At 38.4% G+C, this 23109-nt stretch overlaps 1 protein-coding gene across 1 annotated transcript in view; it reads left to right on the top strand.

Annotated features, from left to right (window-relative positions):
* Positions 1 to 7531, top strand: part of LOC129088981 (vertebrate ancient opsin-like) — a 50307-nt gene extending 42776 nt beyond the window's left edge. Inside the window, exon 4 of the mRNA XM_054596279.1 lies at positions 7165 to 7531. Coding sequence (XP_054452254.1) covers positions 7165 to 7449 — 285 coding nt within the window. The 3' untranslated portion in view covers positions 7450 to 7531. The remainder of the gene's footprint in view (positions 1 to 7164) is intronic.
* The last annotated feature ends 15578 nt before the right edge of the window (positions 7532 to 23109 follow it).

The following is a 23109-nucleotide window of genomic DNA, read 5'->3' as shown; positions in this document are numbered from 1 at the left end:
AAAAAGAAGAGCTTTGCTGCCAAAACCGATGACATAAATACATTTACACAAAATAATGTTCATGGAAGAGGACTTCAACATTGATGGAATAGCTCAACCGGTTTTGAGATACGCCTATTCACTTTTCTTCGGGATTTAGATGATAAATTTGATGTGCCTCTCTCACATCTGTCATCTAGATATGGAGTTATACCCAGAAGCCCATTAGCTTAGCCTTGCATTGACTGGAAAAAAGAGGTAAACAGCAAACTTTGCTCTGTCCAAAGGTAACAAAATCCACCTACCAACACCTCTAAGGCTCACTAATTCACAGCCCATTCCTTTAATCAGTTCAAAAACTATGTGTAAAATATACAATCTGTAGTTTTAAAGGAGGTTATGTGCCAGCCTATTTCTTGGCCAGGCAAGTGACTTTGCATTAACAATACATTTTCCCAGAAGTCCAAGCAGAGTACTATTCAGAACTTCTAACTGAATTAGAACACCGTTGATTTGTAGCGGTCTCCATTGTTGTTATTATTACTCCTTGGTTCAAGTGCACAGCTGACAACTGCTTGACAACAGCTTGACAATATCGTAAGTCCCTGCCCTGGCAATGATTGGCAAATCATTAGTCCCCCCGGCTGGGCTTAATGGTCGATTACTTTTAAATCAAGAAACTGGTGATGCCAAAACAATCAGCTGACTCGTACTCGATTGAGTGGGCGGATTCAAATTTTCACCTACAGAACTTTTCAACACAGCATTAGACAAGCTGAGCTCCAAAATAATCTCTTTATGCACCTGCAATTTGTGCACCATTCCTGAATGTAAATTACTTATTGTCAAGAGGATCAGTCTCATAAATAACATGTCAAACAAACTGTCGGGTGGTATAACTTCAACATCCCATTTTTATCGCTGTGAATTGCTTCATCACAACAGACAGTTTGACAGGCTGTGTGATCTTCTGAGTGATCTGCTCCATCAGTGCCTAAATTATGAGTTGAGTCTACTTCTTACATGCGTTCATATTCAGACATTAACTTGTATTTAGTTTGCTGTTTGGAGTTGACTGAATAATGAATTATCTTGGAGTTCAATTAGGCATTGAGAAACACACATTGCTAGTAAATAAAAATATATCTTGTGTGTGTTTCTTTGTGTTTGAGTGTGACATAAAGAAATAACAGTTAGTGTAGTTATTTTATAGTTTCAAAACTGTTCTGCTAATCTTAGCCAAAGGCAAGAGCCGGCAATACTGCTGATTTTATTCATACTGTCTTGAACTTGTTGGCAGAGAGGACAACATTTTCCATTTGTTGGATTAACAGAGTAAAATCTTGTTTCATTGATAAAGTCAGATTCGTGGCATGTGCTCTCCTGGGTCCTGAAGTGATGTCGATTTCTTTGCCCTTTGCAGATTATTGTGTAGATTACTTTCTTGCATGCCATGCAGTTTCAAGGTGGTAAACTTGAAAAGAACGTATGCTATCAGTATATGATATGAGAAAATAATATAAATATAAGATTGAATTGCCCCCCAATGTTTGAATTTAAAGTATCTCCGGGGTCTTGTTCATGAGTCAGGTACATTGGAGTGTGAGATGGACAGGCTGATTGGTGAAGCGTCAGCAGTGTTCGGGCGTTTGACCCAACTGTTGTGGTAAGGCTGACCTGGAGGGCAAAGCTCTTGATTTACTAGCTCATCTAAATAACCCTAACCTTTGTTCATGAGGTTCTAGTAGTGACCGGAGGAGTGAGACCACGGATACAAACAACCAAAATTTGTTTTCTTCGTAGGGTGGCCGGGCTCAGGCTAAAGCATTGTTTATACTCGAGCTTGGCACCGAAGCGTGTGTCGGCTCAATGCACTGTTTGTTGCAGTACTTTTTTTGAAACGCCAAAGGGCTTAAGAACAAAATGTTCCTCTGAAGAAGCAAGAAGACAACTAGAGTAACCGGCGAAACTTCATAAACCAACCTGCACAATGAAAACTTTCAAATTGAATTACTGTAGCTTATATGTAGCTGCCTATTGTCGCACGGCCCCTCTGAAAAAGATGTGATAGGAAACATAACCAACATCATCAATGAGAACCAATGTTTTGGTTACAGGGGTTTCCTTCATTTAGTCATTTCAAAATCATCTCATTACTCAAGAAAACTTCATACACAAACTTGGATGGATTTGCTTACTGAAAAAAATATGTTTGAGACTGGCAACTGCTCTGTTAGGATGTATTAAGTCACTTGCTCTTCTCCATTACAGTAATGACAAGTTGCAGAAAATCTTAACTGTGATATTTGAAAGTTCCAGCAGCCGTGTTTGTGGAAATGATTAATACACACAATATAAAAACATCCCTTTGCTGAATTGAGAATGTGCCAGGAAATCAGACGATTGTCATTCTGTTCACACACCTCCGTGTTTACGCTCAGTATTTTTCTGGCTTCATATTCTGTGAACTGCAGGATACTTCACAACACCGGATGTTTATTGGATCAAATCAAGTCACGCAATCAGCGAATGAAGTAGTCAGTTACACTGCACTGAAAGTTTTTTGATAGCAGTGTCACAAAGAACTCTTTCAAAAGAAGTAACATCTAATAATGTATGCATATATAACCACTGATTGAATATGAAATATTGCCTATAATGTTTCTTGCATAGTTTTGGTTTATGTTGGACTTGATGCCTCCTCTTGCAGAGACGTGTGTGAACTGGTAATGATATATATCTGTGTATGGTCACATAGAAAACAAAAAATCTGAGGAAACGTCCCTTGCTTTAAAAAATAGATGAGCCCCGTATTGCTTGAGATGATGCCTGATATTTGACCCACTTGCTGTCAGGCTCCACCCGTAGAGCATCAGCCCGGCTCATAAAAAGCATCACCCAAACCTGATGTGACCACTCCGAGATGACCCTTGCTGTGTCATCTCCAACCGTCTCTCTTTGAAATACTCCGTCAGTGCAGCTCACTCCTTCCATCTCCCTGTCATGCTTTATCTATTCATCTGTCATTGTCTCCACCTTTCTCTTGACCTTAGCCTTGATGCCCCCGTGTCTTAACCAACTTCATCCTTCACCTTTTTTTCTGTTCTCTCGATCCCCCTCTCCTCCATCCGTCTAACATTTGTATGTTGTTTGGACAGCTGAGGGGAGCAGGGAGTGAGCAGCTGCACCACAGAGGGGTGTGGATTGTCCCTGCGCTCTTAGATGAACTGTAGGTTACGGACAGACAGACAAAGGGGACACATTTGTTGCTCGTAGATATCGTGAGAAGAATTCTTTGGTGATGTCCTGAGGCATTTTTTCTCCCTGGCTCTCCAGCTCTGCAACTCTCGATACCCAGCAAGCATTTGATAGACATGATTTGCAGGAGAAGTTCAATGTCGAGTCATCTGACATACTATAAAATAAAAAAACAAGATGAGTTTGTGTTGCTGTTAAAATTCATGTTTGAGAGAAGTTTCCAACTGAAAAGTATCTAGTTTTGACATTTTTAAGGAAAGTTTGTCCCCGTCCACAGCAGTACATTGCTTTACTTCATGGCTGGTACTTTTTTATGTAGATAATACACTGACAATGGATAAGTACCTCATGCAACCCCATTTTAAAAGACCATAACTATCCTTTTAAAAAGATAAGGCTGTCAATATTCTATATTTCTGTAATTGTTTATGAAAATACCGAAATCTGGCAATGTCTCAGTCCGTCTATACCGTCAATACTTTACTTTCCCCAGCCTCAGTCTCGGCACCCATCCCAATGTTTATTAATGAAGATGTAAATCTTTTCAACAATTCAAAAGTAATTTCCCAAAACAGCTGGGCACTGTAGTTTTTAACAAACATTTCTCAAACAGGAGTAAAAGAATATTTATTGTAGACTATTCTCAGCTGTGCTAAAGAATATTTACAGCAACAGGAGGGGGATTGATTGCAGCGACCCTGCTCATCGTAATTATGCAGCATCACCCAGTGCAGCAGCTTTATAAGTAAATCTGGAGCTCTATGGCAGAGATTAATAAACTATATTAGGCTCGGGCTATAGGGGCACTACTTGTTAGTAGAAGTATGACATTACAGTATGTTATACAAATTTTTTCCCCACTTATAATTTTGGTACTGTTTTTCAGCACAATTAACATCACATTTCTTCATTGTTACAAAGTTTGCTGAGCATCTTCCTGATACTTGTATTAATATTATTTCATTAAAGTGTTTGGATTAATCAATGCATCCATCAACCCACAATTTTGTCTCCCTCTCCATATCTGTCACCACATATAATATTGTTCAGAGTTGAAATGTTTTTAATGTGTACCCTTGAATTGTGAGGTATCTCCACTATAACTAGATGCTGTGAAAGCGTTTCATCATATTTTGTGCTCATGAGAAAATGTAGTAGACTATAAGTATACCTGAAACTGGGAGTATACTAAGTATACTACGTTTACTCAAGAGTGGCGTCTTCAGAGTACCGATTTAACCAGAACTGAGGAAGAGGACTTGGAAATGGTTTCAAATGTGTTCCAGTGACTGCCTGTGTTGTGAAAATTCCTTGGATGTGGTTGGATATGCCTGGAATTTTAAGTATAGCCAAATACCCTGAATGCATTGTTATGCTCTCAAACTGCTACTGGGGTCCTCAATTATTCAGAATCTTCCTATCTGTCCATCAGCAGATACCTGGCCTTTGAGCTGGGTAATACAGGGGCTCTCTGATGTGCCGAGGTCGGTGTTGAACAGGAAGATCTGCATTTAATCATAATCTTGAGCATTCCAGGTCTGTTTCATGGATTGTAAAATATATCATGGGGTTCATTTATCATACCCTGACAGATGGTGCATACATTCCAATGCCTTTCCTCTGTGCTTTGGAGACAGTGCGTCCTTTCTGCCCAGAAAATCATTTCATGTGTTTGGACTCCTAGCGCTGGTTAGAATAAAGCATTTTTGGAGCCGTCATCCTGACATCACGGAAATAATGTCAGCAGTTTAAAGAAATATGTTTTACGGTATTATATCTTGTTATGTGGTCACGCTCAAAAATTACTTGCAGCTCAAATCTGCAGAATTTCAAAATAATTGACTTTTAATGCTCAACTCACAGCTGTAAGGGTAGAGGAGGAATGGCAGAGCATTAATGCTAGGTGACAAAAAACATTTTTCGTTGTTTTCTATTTTTCCAAAAGAGATTAAAGGCCCTGCTCATACTTGCACCAGGCAGAAAATTAAATCAAGCAAGAGGTGGGCTTTACTACTTCACCACTGCCTTCCTGTTTTCTAACCATTCGATGTGGTAGTGGTAGCTAGCTAGTTAGCTGTCGGGCTGTGAGAGAGGAAGGGGGGATTTATTTATCATGTTGTGATAGTGTCATAGTGGGCTACATTGAGCAGGTAAGTGAGGGCATTATACATTTTCCATTAATCACATATGTGATGGGTCGCCTGCGCTCTAAAGGCGCATCACGCCATTTTGCCTGACCTGCTTTGCCAAAGTGTTTTTTGAAGAAGCCACGCCTGCATTGACGCGTCTCGTTGTGATTAGCCCCTAGAAGTTAACCTGCAGTAGTTTATTATTATTAATATGAAATGCATTTCTCTTCATCATAATTGTAGCCATTTTAATTTATTTTATAAACCTCACTAACATTATTCTACATAGTGCTCTGACTCCAAAATGAACTAGAACCGTAAACAACTAAGTTAAGTTTATGTGAAAACTCCCTGCAGAAACACACTTTCAAGTGACAGCGGAAAGAGAGAGAGACAGACAGACAGACAGCAGATGATGGAGAGAGAGAAGAGAGTGACACTGCACTGTATCTGAACATTTTGTGTGAGCGAAACTAATGCTTATATACAGTGGTGGAAGAAATACTCATTTAAGTATTAATAGTAATACTACACTGTAAAATACTTACAAGTAAAAGTCATGCATGCATTATGAAGTGCAGAAGGACTACTATCTTTGTTTTCTTTTTCATTAGGTCGATACAATACAAATCCAGAGTGGCGGAGTTGGCCCGTTGCTCTCAGCCTCTTTTGTGAACAAAAATGAATAAGGTCTCACCTAAACATCACTTTTCTAGTTAAACAAGCACATTCACTGCCCACAGCCCAGTTAAGACAGTTTTAGAATACTAATATGCCCCTCTTGCTATTATCATATTATGAAACAATTATATTGAACACTTTCTTTTAAAAAACTAACAAGGCAATTATCCTACTGGCACAAAATACAATAGCCTAGATCGCAAATTACATAGTTGAGATTATATGTAATAGATGTGCTTGCTTTGCATCCTCGGCCAACAGGTGGTTTTGTGTGAGCATGAGAAATGAACCCTTTTGCGAATCCAATTTGCTGGAAAGCTTCAATGCTTCATGAAGCTTTATCTCGCCATTACTGCTCTTAGCTGTTCCCCTCTCTGTATAACCAAAGGGTTATCATGTCTCTCTTCATAACAGAAACCTTGTTATGAAGAGAGAGCATGAGAGCTGTATGCCTTACTGTGACTAAGTGACTGGGGTCTATCTTTTATGTGTAAGGCAACAGGATTGATTTAAACATTACTTTCCTAACTTTGAAACAAAAAATGTAACAAATACTTAAACAGATAAATCCACAGATTTATCATTTATCATTAAATATTAAATTATGCACCAGCAAATTCAAAGTGAACAGAAATTACCATTCAAATGTAAAACTATTTTTAATGCAGCAGCAAATGCCCTTAACCTGCAAACTGCTCAAATAGGAGCACATGCCAGTGGCCAGTAGAAAATGCAGTAATGGTTCATATTAATTGAGAATGTAAATTAGTTGAACATTTCATTTACTTTTGAAACTTTATATATAATTTGTGTCCCATGGCATATTGTTTCACATGAGAGAAAGAGAGAAAGAGAGAGAGAGAGAGAGAGAAAGGAGAGAAAACATGAGGCAAATTAACCTTCCATTGGTAGAAACAGCAGCTTGAATCAGATTCATGTTCGGGCAATATATGTTATGGATGTAACATTTATATGTATTGCATTCCGATAGCATATGTCCAACAACGTACTATAGAAATACTTTTCTTGGGTAGGCTTGCCTCCTAGGTGGTTTCTTGACTAATTTTGCACAACAGTACATTTCTGATCACATGTTTGTGTTGTATGCTTGCCCCAGTTTTACAGATGTTTCAAAGCCCTACTGCATTGTGAGGTTCCACGACGTGGCTCCAGCTTTAAGAGTTCCTCCAAGGTCGCCACCAAAGCCATAAGGGGTGTAGCAGTTACTGGTCCCCGCCGCACCAATGACTTCCTATTTATGGTAGCCTCCCTGGGTCAACCGGTCGCCACCATTCCCCAACTGGTCCCATCAGTGGAACCAACCATCAATATCACCAGAGGCCCCTCTTCAGACATCAACAAACCGGTTGTAGTATCACTAGTGGCCCACTTTGATGGCTGATGATTGGCTATAACCATGAAATCCCAAAGTCCCCAGCGAGGAAGTCATTAATTATGAGTGGTGGTGTCAATGAGGCTTGGAGAGCAGTAGCCTGCAAGTCTTGGTGGATTTAACGCAGCTGTTGCATCAGCTTTACCCTGGTTAGTAGACATGATGGACTGGCAACAAAGGCAAATCTTGGACTGCCTCTGGATAATATAAACCCGAAGAAGCTGGGAGTCTGCGTTTCTCTGCGGAGAAAAAATAATATATCTCTCCTGCTAGGAATTTGGGCATTTAAATGATGTTCTTAAAATGTTTTATGGAGAAAACCCTGTCAGACTGTTATTGTAATAAAAGAGGAATTGTAGGGCTCATTTATGTTGTTTTGTAAAGCATTCACTTTGGCATAACAGAGTCCGGAGTGCAGGAAGAGGGACAAGATGTATTTTTGTATTGAGTGGTTACTGACTTTGGTTACAATGTGATGTTGAAGAAATACATGCCGTTTATTACCCTAAGCATTTTAAAGTATTTTCTAGAGTGGAAGATTAAAAAGTTGTAAAAGACTAGAGGAATGGGAATGTACTGATAATGACTTTTAAAGTATCAGTCTTTTTAGCTTTTATTCCCTGCCAGTAATTTTCATTTAATTCATCACTCGTCACTTTGAAATGCATAAGTAGCGTTCAATTAAGTGGTCAAATAAGTGGTTTGTCGGAAGTAGCATTGCTAGCTGCATTAAAGCTACGTCAGGAATAGTGACTTAGGAATAGCGAAATAGGTGAATGCTGGAGAGTTACTGTTTAGTCACTTCAATAACTTTGTGCACTTGCATTGTTGCAGTATCATATGCAAATTAGTTTTGAAATATACAGTATCTGGTCATTTTCAGTCTGTATTAATGATACAGGTATTTGGTATCTGCAAAAATATGACAAGAAACAGAATTTTTTTTTCAGCGTCTCATTGGACCTAACAAAAGGACTTTATTCGAGGGAACAAATATCTTTCAGATGGAATACATTTGTTCTGTATATATAATGATTGTCGTGCTTTTCTGAATCTTGTTACATTTTCGGTAACTGATTTGACACTTTTTCATTCTTGCAATACAAAGATAACTGTGGAGTTTCTAAAAGCAGTGCATCAAAACTGTGTTCAGTGAATGTCAAAGCTATAAGTGGTGTGGTACTACTGCATAGATTACAGTGTGTTTCAAATTCACTTTCAGCCACTGATTTCCATGTGCTGTCAAGATCTTGTATACATACATATACATGAGTTGATACCAAAGCAAAATACATTTTAATACATTTTGAGGGGTGAAGTTCATTAAAGTTTTTTGTTTTTTTTTAAATCTAAATCAATGTGCAGTGTATCCATCTTTTTTTGATGAAGACTTGATTAAAAACTGGAATGGTCAATATTAAGAAGGCTTCAAGTGTGATATGCTGTATAAAGAAGATGATAGCGGAGATATGTAATACATGTATTTGTCATGCAACAGAATAGTCATAATTGACCAATCTGTTGCTTCTTCACCACGGTATCAAAGTAAATCATAAAACTGGTCCTTTAACTGGTATGTTTGTTTGCTTTAACTTAGACTGCTAACATTAGCATGTCTGGCTAACTATGTAAGAATGAATCAAAAGTCTGATCTTAGATTGTTCTTGTTCATACTTATAATAGGACTACACTGCAATGCAAGAACAATGCTGTTTCTTTTTGTCTTCTACATGAAAGACGATGCCATCTTATTGTCTGGACTTTAATCTTCAGCCTAAGACTTTCAGCATGACATCATGTATATATTTAGAGGGGTCTTGTTTTTAAACAAGAACCCTTGAAACTTTAGAAAGTCAGCCAGGGCTCACATAGCTAAAGTTTAATTGGCCAGCTGGCAGAAAGTCTGTAAGCAGCAGATGTCTCTTTACCCTGCTTCTGTCTAACTCCAACTGATCAGGAAACCATAATTTATAAAAAAAATAGCAAGAATTTTGAATGATAAATCTGCCACTATTGTAATTGTAAACGTCATTATGTGCCATCCAAAAAAGGCAGGCAAAGGCGAAGAAAAGCTATTTAAAAAGGGACCTGGGATTAGCAAATGGCTAATTAAGAACATCACCATTCAGAGTGCATTTGGATGTAAAAACAAGTACAGATGCTGAACAATTCCATTGACAAAATTATATATAAACAGGTTTTAAATACAGTTACCTGGAGTAAACCCAGTAAGCAGCTAATTAAGTTACTGTCTACTTACAGTATAATGTAATAAACATGGATTTTCCAAGGGGAATATTAAATGTCAGGGTACTTCCAACCCGGTCACAAGATTTGTTTTATTCGCTGGAGAATCTGTGTCAAACCGAAAATACCACTAAGCCATCCCACGTTTTAAATTCACAGACATATCAAAGGATGAGTCTTATGACTATCTAAATGCCCTAATTATCCAATATAACAATGCCAACTTTCCAAAGTCAAGACGATTTGTTTTCATCTTCACTCTCTTGTCTTAAATCTTTTGAACCTGGTCAAAAAACACATCATCTGGATACAGCTGGGGTGAAAGCAGGTCACACGTCAACACTGAGATGAGATCAGCCAAGTACAAATGCAGTTTGGTGTTTTTAACTACTGAGTGATTCATCTGGGACAGCTGGAGTTTTTTTGATTAAGTGCCTAAAGGGCAACTGACAAAGAAGTAGTTTTTGATTCATGTGTCATGGACATCTTGAAATGAATCCATGTGTACTACAATGACAGGAAATAGTGATTTATTTGACCATATAATTAGATAATTGTCACCACAGTGGGGTAATTAGGCATTACTAAAACCAATGACAAAAAAAAAGTCACAACACTGGATGGGAGTTTTGGTAGCCAGTTATGATATTGCAATGGATACACTACATCAGCAACATAATGGTTATAGCCTATTATATTACTGTTATATTATGAGCAGTATATGTTACATAAAGGACTATGAGTGAAGTTGTCTTCATGTAAGCCTTACATTATCAGTTGAAAACAACCAAGAGATTTGCAAGAACTGCACAATCTAACCCATAAGCCTATCCAATGGAGACTTAAATTGGTAGAGGGACTCCAGGTTAAACAAATCTGTTCTCAGCACTAAATCTCTTTCAGGCTTCAGTGTGCCTTAAGCAATGCTTTGCTAATTGTTTTCGTGTAATGCTTGGTCCTTGGTCTTCACCGTTTACTATAAAGTGCCTTGTGAGCGGAGTCAAGATAAAAATCAATAGGGCTGTTGAGACGGCATTGTGTGATGGACTTTATTCAAAGTCTGATTAACCAGTTTAATAGCTGGAAGACCGGAGTGAAGCTGGGATGAGTAGAATCCAAATGACCTTTTGTCACCAACCCTTTTTAACTTTTTATCAAAAATAAGAGCCAGTCAGTTTCCCTCTCTCTCACTTTCAACACCTCTCTCTCTCTCTCATTTAAAGCTGCGGATAAATCAGCTTATTTATTCACTGACCGAATAAAACCAGATTTACCGGGATGAAAAGTTGAGCCCAAGCGGGAAGAGAGAGAGTAAAGCACCAAAGAACTATGTGACACCGCAGTAGGAACACTGACTCCAATTTCACAGGGGAAGATTTGTGTTGCTAAAAGCTCAATTTGACAGAATTCGAAGTTAACATCTATACTATAATTTAAATGTTTTCCGGACATCTAATCTTCTGCCTGCAAATGGGTAACAGCATCACATCTATTGTCAGACAAGGGAAGTCCACAGCTGAGAGATTATACAGCAGAGTAAAACTGTTTCTTTATGCTATAAATGCACATTTTAGTACTAGAGGAGACATATAACGTGAAAAGACTCCACAATACACAATTAATGATCAACAGTGCAATTACATTAATAGGCAAGCACATAATCTTTACCAGTATACACAACAAGCGATCACATGATTGCTGAAATCACCATTATATTGCAATGGTAGTTTATTTTTGTCAAATAATCATCACATCAAAAATGTTTGACAGCCATACCCTTCACACTAAAAGATAATGTGTGACAGCTTTCCTGATCTATTGTTCCATTAAAGCAATGCATACTCTATCAACTTGAAAAACTGCCATTATTCTGTAGCTAAATCAGAAATGTTATGTTTATTCTATAATATCGTCTTTAAATGTTGCAGTGTGTTCACAACTGAAAAGAGATGAGCTACTTCCCACCTGGAGAAAGATGATAGAAAAAAATAAATGACGACAACCTGGCAACGCACTCATGGTAACATTTCTCTTACCGTCATAAACAATACTGTTGCAGATATTATGTCCGTATACATCAAACAACACTTACTGAGTGATCTTTAAGCAGTGAAGCTCTAACAAATCTGTTTCTCTTGTACTGATCATTTTTGGTTCCTGCAGCACAGGAGTGTTTCTCTTCGTCTCCTGCCAAACAAGCCAGACTAAATAGCTTGTAATATCTGGCAAGCTGCCCTGTGACCAGTGGGTCCAGCCAGCATTCTGATGAAACACATTGTAAATGAGTGCAGACAGCACATGGGATTCCACGGTCAATTCATTAATAAAGTACACTGCCAACTGAAACTGCCCACCATGAATTTTCTCACAGGCTTTCCAGTTTATACCTTGGACTAGGGCGATATGGAGCGAATCAAATATCAAGATATTTTCGACCCGATACCTCGATGCAGAGTTGACTATTGGTGCTTTTACAAAAAAAAGATTATTTTTATAGATAATCATCAGTAATATAGATATGACACTTTAATGTAATGCAGCCCTCAAAAGACAAAAGACCACAAAGCCACTCCCCAAAAATTATGATTATGAATGTAAACAACCAACATGGCTATTGTTAGCAATCACAGCTGTCAAGCTAGCAGCTTGTGGAAGATACCTTTGACGCGCAATGAGTGTACAAGCACAGTGCAGGCAGCCAGGCAGGCAGGTAGACAGAATGAAATGATCAGAGAGACTTATTACAAGCCTGCGACCCCTGCAGAGTGTAAAGTATAAAAATATATATATATAACAAAAAAGGAAAACTATGTAGCTTTATAAATTACCAACATGTTCTGATATGACATTCCATCTGCTGGTCCCTGCATGCTCCACTCTTCTTACTGAAACGTTCTGACCTGGCGTTGTCAAAGTGAATTACTATGTTCAACTTTGAAACCCAGGTGACAGCTTGGTCCAAATGAGATTCATTAATACAATAAAATATTAAATGAGTGGGAATTTCTCTGCCAAGGTCCCACAACTGCAGCCCACCTTGCAATAATTTGCTGCAGGAATTGCTGGTAGGTGCTGATTTGATATAAGGGCCCATGCTGGTTCGGGGGATTTGGGCCTGTAGTCAAGTAAATGATTGTTAAATACTGGCATCCAAGCTGCAATGTGCATTAAAAAAACATATCTGTGGAAATGTAAATAACTTAAGGTGTCAGCAATATGAAACAGTTGAGCATCCCACTTTTCTGTATGGTTAATATCTAAATATATATATATATATATATATATATATATATATATATAGCTACACAAGCAGATCTTCCCTCTTTCCACAGTCCACCTGTCTTCCAAAGTTTTGGAAGAGCTTTATCTTTGAGACACACCAACACCACATTTCTCACACATTCAAGGGATTGTTTCTCTCTTTCTCTTTCATAAATTGTAAGTGTAGCCTGAGCCAGTTTTGGTTACTGCTCCTATAGATAAGGCTTATTCCCTCTCCGGAGATGCCTTTTCAAACTGTCACATTAACTTTCCCTTGTTGCCAAAAGCTTTATTTAGATAACATTAAATTATTTTGCTGCCTCTCTGTTGTGTGTCACCTGTCTTGAGGCAATGGGCAATCATCTACTTGCATTTGCTAAATTCTGCTTGTCACTGTACAATGCCAAGAGCTGTTTTTAATGAAAGAGACACCAATTATATCAGACAAAATCCCAAATAAGTACAACACAGCATGCTGTTAATGAACTATATGCCCAAATGAAAATTAAGTTTTTGTGCACTGTTTGCTCATCTGCCCACAGAAAGTAGTGAACTGAAGGGTTAAACTGTCTGCTGAACAGGAGAAAGTGGGCAACCAACCAAGAGAATTAAACTCCCAACATTAGATACCAAGCCTCTCATCCCCTAGAGCATTTAAGTTCTTTATCCTTTGGTATAAAGAACCACAGAAAGGTTTGTAGATGTTTGTTCATGCTTTTGAATGCAACATCAGAGGACTTTCCTTTTCTAAGTGTGCAAAATGCCAATTCAATGGTAAACCCTGCTTAAAGTTATCCTCAGACTTGTTAGTAAATCAAACCCCTATTTTTGATACTATTTATGTTTAGTGTTTTTCCAGCAATAGACATTTAATGAATCTTTCAAGATTGTAACAACATACATCGTGGAGGGGACAAAGACAAAGAAATGAAAGTCTTTCCAACAATTCAAGGTAACACAGGGTGAGTAATTGATATACAAATGGTCATTTTGGGGGGTTTAAAGTATTACTTTAAACAAAGTAGCTGCGAAAGGAGTATTTGCTGCCTGCAAAATTGTGGTCCTGTAGTATTAAACCAGACTTGCTGTTACCACCAGTAGCCATGAGTGTCAACAAACCATCCAGGACTAAAACCTTGAGGAGTGGAACTCACTGTTGCTGTCTTCTAATATATTGGAAACCCTGGAGCAAATTTTCAGTAGAAGTCCAATGGAAAAATGTGCCCATTTGATGGCAAGTGGAAGCTTCCTGTACATTCTCTTTGGTGAAATAAAGATATAGTAAAAGAACAGGGAAAATTATCTTTCGTTTCTAACCTTTATCCTTCATTGGCATTATTGGTGGTAAAACTAGAGTCATTACCATTTCTGCTTTGATCAGACTAACTGGCTATAGATACCCATTTACTGAAGAAGCAAGCTGCTGAAAAGACAGTGTATTCTGCACTTTTTATAACATACCAGACTTTTAACAAACCACCTGTCATTAGAGAGACACTGTGTGCTGTAGTTAGTGAAGCTTCCAGCACACTTAAGCCAAATCATAAGGATTTAATTGGAGTCATGGGATTCTGTAAGGAGGCCAAGTGGACAGTATCAGGTCATCTTTCCTGTGAAGTCAAGGAGGACTATCTGGAAATAGATCCCACACTGTGGTCTCTGTTCTGACAGGAATGCATGAATAACTCACGTCTTCATATCGTTTATGTTAATTATCATATTTGTAGTAAAAAAAAAAAAGAAAGAAATGCCCTCTATCAGAATGAATAAAAACCACAGACAGTTTCTATCAATTCAGATTATTATAGGTTTGAAAGAATATAAAACTCCAATTGATTTCTTCTTCATAAGTGCTATTTTCAACAACAGTCAGCTTGTTTAACACAAGAATAGGTCTTGCATTTGAAGACAGAGGAAATGTAAGAAACTAAATCCATTTAGAGTGTGAAAGGGAAAATAAATGAGTCAGCTTCCTTTTTGTGCGTGTCACAATGATTTATGTTGACGTAACACGGTAGCTATAATCATCCACAAACACGGTCCAGGCTCAGTTATAGAATGAATTACTCAGACGTCTTCTGATGGTGATTAACTGAGTAAAAGCGACAAAAATGGAAGGTTATTAAGGCTGGCCATGGTAATTGTCCAATCTGGTATTATATAAATCCACAAGTAAATCCAAGACTAAGGAGGGAAATAAAACTCCAGTTAAACTAAGGGGGAATATGACTTCTACCTAAAAACTCATGGATGGATGGATTGAAGCAAACAGGTGAGCAGATGGATGGAGATGAATGGATAGGGTAAAACCACTAAGAAAGGACTTACCCTAAATTCCAGAAAACAGTTCTTTTTTTTTTACAGTTCTCCGTGACAGAAACTGGATAGAGTGAAAATGGAACAGCACAAAAGATAATTTATCAACCACTAAGAAAGGTTGCACAGGTTACCCTAAAGATTAAAGTGAAACTTTCAAAGCAGTTCTGCATTTTATGAATTAATGTTTATAGATGGTCATTGCTCATGCACCTGTGTTAACTATTTTTCTGTTGTTGGCAGTTGGTCCAAAACAAAACAAAGCTGGAGGTAACAGACGTTCAGTTCAGAGTTTGTCAATCTCACCGACGCTGCTGACGATAGCACTTATCACACCTGAGCCACTGAGTTAGAGATGAGGCCCACACACTACCAGCTAGCTAATGAGACCTGACACCAACTCTGTAGCTCCACACAGCTCTTATCCACTTTTACCTCATCGTTTCAGTTTTCATGCTCTCACCAACACCATCACCATCATTCAACTTGTTTTTACAAGAGTAGCTATCTGACCTAACACCAAAAAAAGAGCAGAAGTGAACTAGTCAATGAAAAAAGTCGAGCATCTAGTTTACTGAGGTGACACACTCAACGTTACAGGATAGGACATGGTAACTCATATATTGTCTTTTATGCATTCATGTTTATGAAAAACTGAATCCTTGGTGCATCAGAGTAAGAAGGGTGTTTGGTCTGTTTTGAATCTGTAGCTGCTTTGAGCTGACAATTTAATGCAAAGACACACCAAATATCCTACCTAAGCATAAGGGGATTCACAACAATGCATGCATGTAATCCAGCACAATTTTGCCCCATTTATTGCAGTCCGATGGTTTATTGTTTGCTTTCACGCAATGTCAGAGTCACTCCTTATTCAAGCGGAAGACCCTGCTGCTGCTGTTGAACATTCAACGCATTCAACTGGCAAACGGCGTTTTAAAACAAAATGAGTTTGGCACCACAGTAATCAGTGACCTTTCTCGTTCAAGAAAAACAAGTCTCCAAAATAGGATGACAGTCACTTTCCATTACCATGGTAACCATAGAAGTCATCAAATCTTAAGGATGGCAACTTGTGCAACCATATAGGCAGTGTAACAAAATAAACTTTTATTTTCTTTCAAATGATCAAAACTAAATGCACAAGCCAAAAATTTAAACACATTCAGTTTTATATTTAAGTGTGGCACCAAAACAATATGCTGGGGCTTTGACTGCTGATTGTGCCAGTTAACTCCTATCAAAATAGAGGCAGGCGAGTTTCCCCTTGTGCATGAAATGTGCTAAATAAATAAAAGGTTGCCTGAAGGCTGTAAATTGCCTTGCCTGTTGTGCAGCCACACCTCCAGAGGAATGAGACGACACAACAGATGGCGGTCCCAGCCCGGCTGCACAGACAACAGGTCACTTTGACAGTGGGGTATCTGTCTTTTCTCTCATTATAAATGCACAATGTTCTCACTGGACACGAGTTTTAAGACTTTGCTGCACTGCAGTTACAAAGGATTTAAGATTAGAGGCAGGGAGCAGCTATCTCCCCTGGAAACCTCCGGGTGCTATAAAACAACCGTTATGTACAAAGTATATACAAGACGGATGATCAGAAAGTGCATTTAGTTCACATCATAATATGCTCATCCAAGTTGAGAGCAAGCAGTAGAGTAGCAATATAATCTCTATTTCCTGTAGTGATTCTACCAGGCACCACACAGCGCCTCCAGCAGTGACATGTCCTAGGCTTGAACTTGGATAATCCAAGGCAAGAGTTACACAACATTATCAGCCCAAACTGTGATGTCATGACAGCCTATGAGGCAAACTGAAAAAGCAACAAAATGTACCCTTAAGCTGCCTTAAAATGATAAGAAATTTGCTCTGCGATCTAACCATGAGGTCAGGCCACATTACATAGTGCAGAAACTTGCAGAGGCAAAGCACAGCACAGGTATACGTCACCACAAAGTGGCTACGTCACCTATAGCATTTATCTCATTGGTAGTACTTTGAAAGGTCATCGACAACCAGGTCGAAGTTAAAATAATTTGAACTTCGGTGGAAATAGGCTTACGCCTAGTTGGCGCCACCACTCTCCCCATAGTAAAACAATGGCACAGCCAGCACCAAGCTTTTTTTAACACTGATCATGTAGGGGTGGCTTTAAGGTTGAATAAGCTTTGCCCTTTTGAAAAAATTTAATTCCTGAAGGAATGTGAGAATATCTGTAGTGGGCGGCTGTTGCAGAGGAGGTAGACCAGGATGTATACTAATCTGAAGATCTGTAGATCGATCCAAAGCTGCATGTCTAGGTGGACTTGGGCAAGATACTGAACCCAAAGTTGCTCCTGAAGGCTGTGCGTACATTGTTATATATATGAATATCGGACGATAGATCAATATTGGAAACTTTTTGACTGCCAAATTTTGGAATCAGCCCAAAAATGATCAAGTGTGATTTGGTCGATAGTTTGGTCTCTTAACTTTACATTAACTTTTTATCATCATATTCCTTTAGGTAAATACAGTTGTTTTTTTTTAATTATTTTCCCTCAAAAAAATCACAAGCCAAAATCTAAATGCTCTCTATGCCACAAGGTAAATTCCCCAAATGGCCTTCATGGTGAAAGATATAACGGACTTGTTTACACATTATTCATCACAGTTCACTGCTTCAGTAATCCCTCTGGACGGTGATGGCAGTAATCTTTGCAACAAATAGCTTCTTACCAGCTCCTCCCTCGTGCCCCTTGGTTCTCAACCTCGTGTGATAACACTTTGTCAACGGCCCCTCTTTTACCTCAACACCTTCTCTATTCCTGTCCCCCAACACTTTAGTTTTCAACTCCCTCCAGTTTCTCAGTGTCTGTGTCTGAAATAAATTGGGCTTTTCCAAACGATTGTAGGTAAATGGAGGAAAACGGAGTCAGTGGGAGTATCGGGAAGGGCAATCTCTGAGCCTGGAGAGGAGAAATTCCCAGGGAAAACAGATGGCATTTCATACTTCATTAATCACCAGCCAGGATGACAGCTAGACTAAATTGGAAAGGCAAGGACCGTGATTTGGTCTCCATCAGCCTCCATCTCCCTTTTTTTCAGCCCTTCTTCTTTTATACACCTTCCTCTGTCTTCATCAGTTGTACTTTTCACCACCTCTCTCATCCTTCTTTGTCTCCTTCCACGCCAACCTTGTCATTACTTGTCTCTACTCTACCTTACACAACACCTTGTCCCCATCTGAATCTCAGACAGAATTTTTTGTCCGCCAAAAGTATAGTTTATTTATTCCTGAATTCTGTGTTTCCTGTTTTTTCTGGATTCTGTGTTTTACAATTTAACCTGCTGACCCCTGGTTGCAGACCTCACAGCAGACTGCACACAGAGGACAGCCCTGTTCCACCAATCTTTATATTAATACAGAATTAGGCTATGCAAAAAATGTAAAACTAAATGGCCTTGATCAAGTGCATGCTATGCCGATAATATGTCAGTTCTAGATGGATTACAACCAAAAACTGAACATTTCTGTCATTTTAGATTACCAAATTGTTTGGATGTGGCCACTTTAAGGGATTTCCATTTCTAACATAATAGTTTTCTTTGAATTGGAATTAAAGTGTGTTGAGCTATTGATTACATTCATCTCTCTTGTTCTGTCACTTTCCATGTTGTGATAAATTACATGACACTATGCATGAATGCTACTGTAGCTGAGAGGACCACCGAGACAAAGCTTTACCTCAAGCTCTGAATGGCACTCAGCAGTGGAGGGTCATGCGTAGCACTCAGAAAATAGGGTCACAGATTTTGTAATGAGCCCATAATGTATTCAATTACCCACTGACATGTTCTCTCCATCCTGACAACAGAAGCATGTGATGTACCATTATTCCAAGGTCCTCTCGGGGTCAGTGGAAGTTAATTAAGAAAACAAATGGTTAATTAAAAAGGTCTGTTTACCCCTGAAATGGGTATATGTTGATGACGACTTCAGCAATTTACTTAAAGTGTTTTTGATGGATGTGCCATTTTGATGTGAAAAGTGTGTGAAGATCAAAATGGTACAACAATGACACAAAAAATAATTTAATTACATGAATTTAACAGCTGCAACTAGCAATTACTTTTCAGTTGTTAGTTGATATGCTGAATGCTTTTCAAAATGAATGACATAAAATGTCAGATAATAGAGATTTAAAAAACAGGGCAAATTTACAACAGCTCATTGTGATCTCTTCAAAGTGTTAGCTTTGTTCAACGAACAGTCTAAATCCCAAGGATATTTAGAAAAACTAAGACTTCCTCACATAACAGAAGCTGAAATCAGCTTTTTGTTGGCAATTTTTGTTTGAAAGAAAATCATTTGACAATTTTGTCATTTATCATCACATCATTTCAGCAAAAACATGTATTATCTTTCTGTCTGTTCACTTTACTAGTCAGAATTATGTGGCAGGAGGTCATCCACAAGCATCAGACTATTAGATGACAATTGAGCAGACTACTTCAGACCTGAGACTGACACTATTGGGTTAAAAGAAAAGAAAAAAATAGCATGATTACCCGCTTTGGAATAATTTCTCGCTCTAAATAACTTGATGGCCCCGGAATTCATTCAATATACATTTCTTTAAAGCTTCAAACTGAATTCTGTAATGAAAGAGAGTTTAAATCTTCTTCAATTGAGACAGATCTGTAAGTATTCAGTGCCGTGATTACAGGCACTGAAGTCAGAAATAGTTGTCAGATGTTGTGAATGAGCATACAGTTGTAATTTTTCCCTGTCTTCTAAGGGAATAAAACCAATTAGCTATGCTTGTAGTCAGATTTCCAGCAGAAAAGACAGACAGCTATGTTCAGTGGCTGACCTATTGGTTGTTTTATCTCTTTGAGCTTTATTATTGCATAAACTGTAGTAGATGATGTCAAAAGTATGACACCCCTATTAAAGAGTGCCTCAGCCCCTCCTAAAAATCTTGACTTTGCCGACCTTCCATAGTTCAACTTTTCACCTTGCTGCAGTGATGTGCAGATGCACGTCAGGAAGCCATGATACAAGTGATGCTTGTGGTTACAGGTTCAATGGAGCACAAAACGGGCTTGAACCAACCAGAGTGTCCGGCAAATTGAGAACTGTTAGAGAGTCATCAGAATGAAGTTATTAAATATATATAAATGTATTTATCATGGTCATTATGAATTATTTTGATTACTACTTACAAATTTGATTTAGGAGGTAGTATTTCACTAGATGTATTACTATTGATGTATTTATTTGTGTATTCCCATCCAGTCTGTGATCATGCTGGTATGCTAATGAGGTCTCTGTAGGATGCTCCTCTCCACCGGGTGACCTTCTTCTCTGAACTGAACACATGCAACAAAACACAGAACGGGATGGGGAGGGGACGCTAACAGAAAAGAGCAGGAAGGTAATGAACAGTCTGCACAGCTGACAGGGACTGTTTGTAGAGGCAGACACATGCACATAGCGTAAATAGATAGATGTACTAGCTGACATATCCACAAACCATCCACACGAATGCACACACATACGTATCAGCATCACCACTAACATTTCTGAATCCCCTCATGCCATCTCATTCATTTTTCCACTTTCTCCTCACCAAATTTAAAGAAGACATTAGATAGTAGGGAAATCCATCTTCTGTCCCCAAAGTTTTGAGAGAAGGGAGGGGTGGTTGGTGGAGAAAAGTATCTTGTCATTTTTAGATGTTTAATTAATTTCCCAGGTACCTTGGGCATGAGGGCTGCAGGACTTAGAGGAAGGGCGGTAATGACGGAGGATTGAAATGAAGCATGGTGAACAAAAGCCCTGATGAGGTTTGTATAATGTTTCCCCATCTACTTTAGATGTACCAAAGTTATTCAGGGATTGGGTGGCTAAGAATTGCATAAAGTGTTTCGTCCATTTCATTTACATAAGATAAAAGTAGTTAGTTCTCAATGGAGAAAAATACCAATAACAACTTTTAAGCTTCTAAAATCTAACCAAGATTACACCTACTGTTCACAATACACCAGCTATCAGTTGTTTACTCTTGACTACTAAGAAGCGAGCAGCTAACTACCTTCTGTGTGAATGTGATGTGAGGCCAACACCTAGAGAAAGATTCAGAACTCCTCAAGTGTCTTATGACAGCTGTTAGAACCACACATTTCAAACTCACAACTTAAAACTAAACTGTATTAAGGTATTACGTGAAACACATTATAAGACAATTACATCTGAAAATGTAATGGCACAAATCAATGATGCCGAGACACAATTTGTCTACCTGGTATACAGAAGGCCAAAAAGAAAATGTACAAACCTGGCCAGCTTTGCACTTTCTTATGTTTCACATAGGTCTAAACTTTTTCCTTACTCACTCACTGCATCAATTTCCTACTGTAAAAAGGGTCAGTACACTCAAAATTGCAAAATTTAATTTTTCCATTCATCCATAGTGGTATCTTGTCATACAGATTCACGCACAATCGATAAATATTAATACTGTACCTGTCACTCAAACTACTTTCTACTGAATACATAGCTACAAATGGTAGCTAACTTGCACTCATTTACCCATGAATGACTTGATAAGATCAAGTCATTCATGTTGACATTTTGTTTTACAGATTTCAAACCACGTTGCGGAATATACTGTAGGTTAATTGTTTTCACAGTTATCCGGCTATCTAATCCAGCTTTATGGAGTGCCCCCTTGTTCTCCATTGGAAAGCTGACCGACTGGCACTGTTATGAATTGAGTGAGAAATTGGAAGTAAATAAAAGCTGTGTGCATACCGTACCTCTGTTCTGTAACCCTGCAGAGTGGATGGTGGATGCCTGTGGAGCTGAAATATGGAGCTGTCAGGAAAAGGTACAAAGCAGCAGTGAGAGGACACTGTGACCCAGCCAGGGAGTGTGTAGGAGATGTGGCCGAATCGGTTTAGACTGCCTTATGCCTAATATGTCTGTTTCTCTTAATTATACTGTAGCTTGATCACTTTCTGGAATAAACAGCCACCTTTGCCAAACAAATAAAGATAGAACTGCCACTACGAAGGGAATCTATCAACAGGGGAGCCAAGAAAAGATGTCCACATTTTTGATTGAGAAGTACATTCTGGGAAGTGAATTGCCAAACCACTGACTGCCTCAAAGTTATTATAATAAGCTGTGCTCCTATACCAAATAAAAACCTTAAGTTGAACCTGTCAATTAAGTAGTGTGACTTTATGTCCTCACATTCAACTTTCTCCTGTCCCGAAACTTCACTGTGTGCTGGAACTCTCAGACACAAGAATATTTGAGGTAATGAGATTTGCCGAATTGAAGAACGACACTTGCGTTGTCCTTAAAACTATTCTAAAGAATTAAGTGGTGTTATTGTACAGTGGCCCCTCAAGACACATACCAAAGGTGGAAGCGAAAATTGAAGGCGAAATTGAATACTTGAAGCTACATTGTTGTTTTTTTAAAGTTTTGTTTACGTCCTAATTCAAATTGATTTGGTTCTCTGCCTCAATTAGGATGAAAACTCATTTTATTAGGATACAAACTAAGAAATCAAGAGATGTGGGTTGGTTATGAAAAGCAGCTTTGACATATCAGATATCAAGAACCCAAGAAATGTCACTGAACACATCTTTAATCCAGTAAATATAACATGGATGTTAAAGACACCTCTGCTTAGCTGATTACACACCAGACAAATAATGTTTTGTACACAGCTTTTGCTTATGTACAGGCATTTTGAAGCAACAAAGAGAACAAATGCAGCCCCAGTGATCGTAAACAATTAAAATGAGAAAAAAAACGCCTCGTTACATTTAATAAGACTG

The sequence above is a fragment of the Anoplopoma fimbria genome, chromosome 3 (assembly GCF_027596085.1).
Source record: "Anoplopoma fimbria isolate UVic2021 breed Golden Eagle Sablefish chromosome 3, Afim_UVic_2022, whole genome shotgun sequence".
Taxonomy (NCBI): Eukaryota; Metazoa; Chordata; class Actinopteri; order Perciformes; family Anoplopomatidae; genus Anoplopoma; species Anoplopoma fimbria.
This window is presented reverse-complemented; position numbering and strand designations above follow the sequence as displayed.